At 37.0% G+C, this 6489-nt stretch overlaps 1 protein-coding gene across 4 annotated transcripts in view; it reads left to right on the top strand.

Moving 5' to 3' along the window:
- The window catches only part of LOC107726274 (E3 ubiquitin-protein ligase RNF123-like), a 188741-nt gene that overhangs the window by 81137 nt on the left and 101115 nt on the right, over positions 1-6489 (top strand). For all 4 annotated transcript variants that reach the window (XM_016535806.1, XM_016535807.1, XM_016535804.1 and 1 more), the window contains 2 exons: positions 3026-3101; positions 4405-4489. In XM_016535806.1, coding sequence (XP_016391292.1) covers positions 3026-3101; positions 4405-4489 — 161 coding nt within the window. The remainder of the gene's footprint in view (positions 1-3025; positions 3102-4404; positions 4490-6489) is intronic.

Below are 6489 nucleotides of genomic sequence, written 5' to 3'. Positions count from 1 at the left end.
TATATATATATATATATTTATATATTTATATAATGACATTAGAGGCAACCACTGCAATTTATAATTCCTTAAAAAAATTGCACAAAACAAAAACAGCAGAGAAATTCACAACGCAAATTCACTCTCTGGCAGCAGGTGGCGCTTATGGAACAGCAGCGATACAGTTCCTTGTGTACCGCTGTAAACAAAGAAGCGCTGAGCTTTCAAACACTACTTTAATATGCATTATACAGAGGTAAGAGGGACAAAATAACATTGAAACGTTTCTGAAAACAGTCTGTTCCTTTCAAAGATACGTTCATATAAACCCCCACGTCAATATTTATATTTTTCTTCTAATATTTCGAGTATCGTTAACAGTGAGCTTGCTGTGTCTGTACAGTATTTTCTGCTGTCGTGTCAATTCTCTCCTCTCTGCGTCTGTTTTTAGTGTCCCGTCCGAAGTCAATTTAATCACCGCTCTAAATGAATGCGCCGCCTTCACTGAAGCACATGCACATACACAGCTACAGACAGTCACTCGAACAGTGAGATCGAGCAGCGCACACAGACATAATATTTCTCCGCGACGAGATGGAAACATCACTGTTTTATAAGTTATAAACTTCGCTATTAGTAGAGAGGCGCACAGCTCACACACGCACAATCTGTCCTGTTCTCTCTCTTCTCACTAATTCATTTAAATAAGCAATCTTACCGCAATGCTTTATCTCTGTCTGATTTTTAGTTGGCAGAATGCTAGATCTAACGACCCGTAGGCAAAATAACTAACAAAAATTAACTGTTGTTTGTACTCAATCATGTCAGGTTTAAATTGTCAGTGCTGGCAAATGAGCAATACCGCTGCTCCATATTTAGAAGTATGCGTTCTTGTGGCTGCTAAAGGAGCACAATAATCGCGGTTGTCTGAAATGACCGCGGTTATATGAAGTAAGACAGGCCTACCTGTTATCCATCCATTTGTTATTATTACTATTATTTTATATAAATTAGATTTAAAACATTTTTTTTATGTGTATTTAATGCATACTGCTCAGAAATAATGAAATCACAAAAGTCAGGGTTTTAAACTGTATGTACTCATGCCCAAAATTTTGGTTACAGGGTTGAAACAAATTGCAAGCGCCATATAAATGTAAAAAAGGCGAGTGATGTTGGTTTGTAAAACAGTGTTTTGTTTTGACAGGTCAATTTATGCAAAATCTGCAGTTTTTTCAACCCTGTTACCCATTCTTATGTAGCTTTTTTTTTACATTTGATTTAATATTGTTCGTTTTTATTTTGATGTATATTTAGTTCTTACTGCCCAGCAATAATGAAATCACAAAAATCAGGGTTTTTATTCATGTTCAAAAGTTGGTAAAAGGGTTGAAAAAATGTGCAAACCAAAAAAATACCTCATATAATATTTAATTACTTTTATTAATTGTCATCACGTCCTGAGGTTAATTATCATTTAACATTTTACTATTTTCAGAAGGTTACGAACCTCCTTTTTAATTTTCAGATGCTATTTTGCACTCTACTCATGGAAAGTGCCATGCAAATGAGGAGCGAGTGAATATTGTTCTCAATATTTATCAATGTTTTCAAGGCCTCAATTATGGAGGAGAAGGCTTTGAAAATGTGTTCTCTGGTGGGTTTTTCTCGCAGCGCTTACATGGGCTCTATTCCCAGCGGAGCATCCATTCACCTGCGGCTTAATCAGGCTTTAACTGAAACACACCTGTGAGCACAGCAGGCATCCACACGTCCTTTATAGCAGAACTCCCACCTCAGGCATACTTATCCATTTGCGTTTTTTCCTGTCCCTAAAGGATTTATCATATCTTTGAATGCAATTACATGCAATGTACTATAGTGAACGTCAATAATTGGCGCCTAGCAGCTTAGTACCTCTGAATTAAATTCTCGGGCGTAAGATGCTAAGTCCAAGTGGCGTGCTAAAGGAGCGAAGGGAATAATTATTGCTGTCTGGTCACTTTGTTTTATGACCAGATGTGTTTGATTTGCTCACCGAAACCCTTTCGGACTGGAGCAGGTGACATCTGTTCATGTTAAAAGGATAGTTTACCCCCCAAAAAAATCAAGATTTCTGTGATTTTTTTTTTCTTTCTTTTTTTTTTACCCTTATGTAACCTTTATGCATTTCTTTTTTCCTGTAGAACACAAAATAAGATTTTTTGTTCCCCTCCATACAGTAAAAAGGGTGCATTGTTTTGTTATTTTGGACCCCATAGACTTATATCATATGGACATTCTTCAAAATATCTTGTTTTGTGTTCTTCAGAAGCAAACAATATAGGTTTGCAATATAGTGTTTAGTTTTGCTTTGCATTCTCTTTGTAATATAATGTTATGTTTTTTTGTTTTATGTTGTTTTTGTTTTTGCTTTGCTTTCCTTTGTTTTGTTTTCATTTTTGCTTTGTTTTCGGTTTAGTTTTGCTTGGCTTTGGTTGTGTTTGTTTGTAATATATTGTTTTTGTTTTGTTTTGCTTCATGTTGTTTTTTTGTGTTTTTGTTTTTGATCTCTCTAATAACTGCAGTTGAACAGGAGTGTAAACCATTTGAGTGTTCTTCCTATTTCATATTTAGGCTAGATCAATTCAGCCTTGATCCAAAATCTTAAAGTGTGTGAGATGGATTTTCTCGGTTGGAAAACCTGGCAAGCAATACTGGGAGAATTTATTTGTTTGGTTGTGTGTGTGTTTTTAAAAGTGACAAACAATACTGGGAGAATTTATTTGTTTGATTTTGTGTTTTTTTTTTTTTTTTTTTTTTTTTTTTTTTTGCTTTGTTTTTGTTTTGTTTTTGCCTTGCTTTGCTTTGTTTTTGTTTTGTTTTGCTTGTTTGTAATGCAGTGTTAGATTTGTTTGTTTGTTTTGTTTGTTTTTCTTTCATCTTGTGTGTGTTTTATTTAGGTAAACATTTTCTTTAGTTAGGAGAACTTTCACACCTCTGGTTACATTTCTTTTTATACTAAGTTTAGGTTTGACAACATTTGTTTTTTATTGTCTTTCTGCAGCTCCTGAACCAGGTGTTAAATAGAGTCACGGCAGAAAGAAACCTTTTTGACAGGGTGGTCAACTTGCGCCTCCCAGGTAATTCTTACCAATTTCCTTCTTATGCAAATATAATCTTATATTAATGCAAATGGAAGCATTGAACATGAACTGCATGCTTTAATATGCACTTGAGGATGCACTTGAATGCAATTATATTTCTGAACTGCTTAGTGTGCTGTGCTGAATTTAAACCTCTCAGGTATTTTGGTTCATCCTTAATCACGTCCCCTGTGAGCCGAAATATGGTTTGTTGTAACCTCACATTCGACTTTTCACATGTTCCTTTTATAGCACCTTGTTTCAAGTCCCAGATCAAATAAAAAGTAATTTGATATGCATTTTGCAATGTTCTTGACATCACCTCTGAAACCCTTTCAGAAGTTTGGAAAGTCAGCCTGTACACTCAGGGAATGAGATGAGAAGAATAGGTCAAGAGATTACACGGCAAGTTAGTATGAAAACATAATCCAATTCAGGAGGGTACTGAGACTGTCGTCAGGCCAGTTTTTCAGCCTTGACATTGCAGAACGATAGATTTATAATGAACGAGGCTGGGTCATGTTGTTAGCCTGAACTTCACCCCTCGAGGGGAATACAGAAAAGCCTGGCTTTCAATGCATTTCAAAGTTGTTATTAGGTGGCACTTATTCACCACTTGGTGAGTTCTCCAGCCCTATTCATTTTTTTTTTTTTTTTCGTGGGGGGGTATTTGATGATCCATCAGTGAAATTCAGAGAAAATTTGGTATGAAAGCATTAAGGTGTCCTTGGAAAAAGTCAAACGAAACAGCATTGGGCAAACTTCGTCTCTTTCCAGCAAGATTGCTGCTTGCACTCCACTGACCTGTGCTTCAGAATATTGCTTTGCAGAAAGAAAATGATCTAAATCTAAATCTCAAATCACTTTGTAAATAGGCTTTTTTTTTGGAGAGTAATTTCCGTCCTAACTAAATAACAAAATTATGTCATGCAGACCCTTATTTTACTTATTTACTTAACCTACCAAAAACAGTTTCTTTTTTATATATCATTGTATAAATTTGTCCGAAATATATAGAGGTGGAAAACACTTTTTATATTTAAAATAATTATGAAATTATAAAAAATATATATAATTATATAATAAAATTGCTAAATCTAGTAATAATAATTGTTGTTTAGTTTTATGTTATATACACACACACACACACACACACATACTGTAAATTAATATGTAAAAAATAGGGCACAATGTACTGTATTGCTGATTTTGTATGAGTTTTACCTGTTTTTGAATATAGTAAAATGCAAAAAGTCATTATCTGAACCAGTAATGAAAGCATGTTTTATTTTCCGCATAGGCCTGGAGAGTGTTGATCACTACCCTATCCTAGTGGCTGTTTCAGGAATATTGGTGCGCATTCTGGTCGACTCCGATAAACAAGGGTGAGTTTATGGCTTTGTGTTTCATTATTTTCCCCTGTATATAATGGGATTTCCACATTTATGCGTGTTGTCGGGTTGAATTACTGATGTAGACTAAGACAATGTGCATTAAGGTAATATACAGTCACACCGGCCAGCCCTGCGCTGTCGTTTTACACAAACCAAGCTTCTGTTTTATTTGATTCTGTCTGGATTTGGTCAGTGGGACTCCATGACTTGTGTTTCTGGTTCAAGAGGCATTTTCCTTTTCAAAGAGCACATTTGTTCTGAGGAAATGGGCACATGGCAGAGGTTTGTGTGTTGGCTTGAGTGCCGTGTGACTTTGGTCTGAGCTCCAGGAGCAATCGACAGTTAATTGCATGCTCTGCTGCCTGAGGGAAGTCTGACAGCCACCCAGTCCCTGTTGTGTGTCTGTGGGCTGAGAAGAGGGTCAGAGCAACAGGATTCAGGACAGAACCTGTCCTGTGAGGAGGTGAAATCTAATAACGAGCTCCTGTTGGAAGAAATGAGACGTCTGAGAGACTAAAGAAAGGACAAACAGGGGCTCCAATTTATCACCATCGTTCCTGCTCTCAGGAGTTTTTTTTTTTTTTCTTTTTGTGGCATTTGAAATGTTGTTTCTACTATAAGCAGAAGCTTTGTGGCAATTTTGTTCTTTCTTTTGTATTTGTCTTTTGCTAAATACTGCTAAATAGCTTCTTTTTTTAAACTAAATTAATACTTTTAAAGGGCACCTATTATGCAAAATCCACTTTTACAAGCTGTTTGGACAGAAATGTGTGTTGGAATTGTGTGTACACAGCCATCTTAGAATGATAAAAATCCATCCAGTCTTTTTTTTTTATCTTCATAAAACCAAACCAGGCTCAAAATATTAGCGAGCAATTGACAGTTAATTGCATGCTCTGCTGCCTGAGGGAAGTCTGACAGCCACCCAGTCCCTGTTGTGTGTCTGTGGGCTGAGAAGAGGGTCAGAGCAACAGGATTCAGGACAGAACCTGTCCTGTGGGGAGGTGAAATCTAATAACGAGCTCCTGTTGGAAGAAATGAGACGTCTGAGAGACTAAAGAAAGGACAAACAGGGGCTCCAATTTATCACCATCGTTCCTGCTCTCAGGAGTTTTTTTTTTTTTTTCTTTTTGTGGCATTTGAAATGTTGTTTCTACTATAAGCAGAAGCTTTGTGGCAATTTTGTTCTTTCTTTTGTATGAGTCTTTTGCTAAATACTGCTAAATAGCTTATTTTTTTAAACTAAATTAATACTTTTTAAAGGGCACCTATTATGCAAAATCCACTTTTACAAGCTGTTTGGACAGAAATGTGTGTTGGAATTGTGTACACAGCCATCTTAGAATGATACAAATCCATCCAGTCTTTTTTTTTATCTTCATAAAACCAAACCAGGCTCAAAATATTAGCGGTTTGGATCCTGTCTGCAATATGACATCATATTGCGGTAGCCCCGCCCTCCGCTATTGACTGACAGGCGTGTGTTAACATATCCTCAGCTCTGTGTGTTGTGCCATGTCTGCCATTGTGTCTGCGTGCGATCGGCTGGGTCGCATCCATCGTTACAAAGCGGCTGTGAAAAACTAAACAAGTACATAAATTATTCAAACTACCATAACGAGACATTCTGGTTCATTCATATTATTGTTTCTTCTGCTGTAGTCTCTCCTTGTTCTGGGTCTGAGTCCGGTTCATACATGTACGGCTGAATACCGGTCCTCTCGCTCTCACTCATGTTGCTTCTCCTCTCTGTTTATTGCCATACGCAGAGCAGAGACGTCTAGGCTCCGCCCCCTTCTGGAGTCGGGCGGGAAGTTGCAGCTCATTTTCATGTAAGGGGACACACCCCTGAAACAGCACTTTTTAGACCCGCCCCAAAAATGACACTTTTCAACACGTTATAATAGGCCTGGGCGATAAAACGGTATCGATATTTATCGGCGGTACACCTTCTTCGATATCGATAGAAAAAATGTTCGAAAAATGTTTTT

Source organism: Sinocyclocheilus rhinocerous, unplaced genomic scaffold, assembly GCF_001515625.1.
Source record: "Sinocyclocheilus rhinocerous isolate Xijiao unplaced genomic scaffold, SAMN03320098_v1.1 scaffold1267, whole genome shotgun sequence".
NCBI lineage: Eukaryota > Metazoa > Chordata > Actinopteri > Cypriniformes > Cyprinidae > Sinocyclocheilus > Sinocyclocheilus rhinocerous.
Note: the sequence above shows the minus strand (reverse complement) of the source record. Positions and strands in the feature narration are given on the sequence as shown.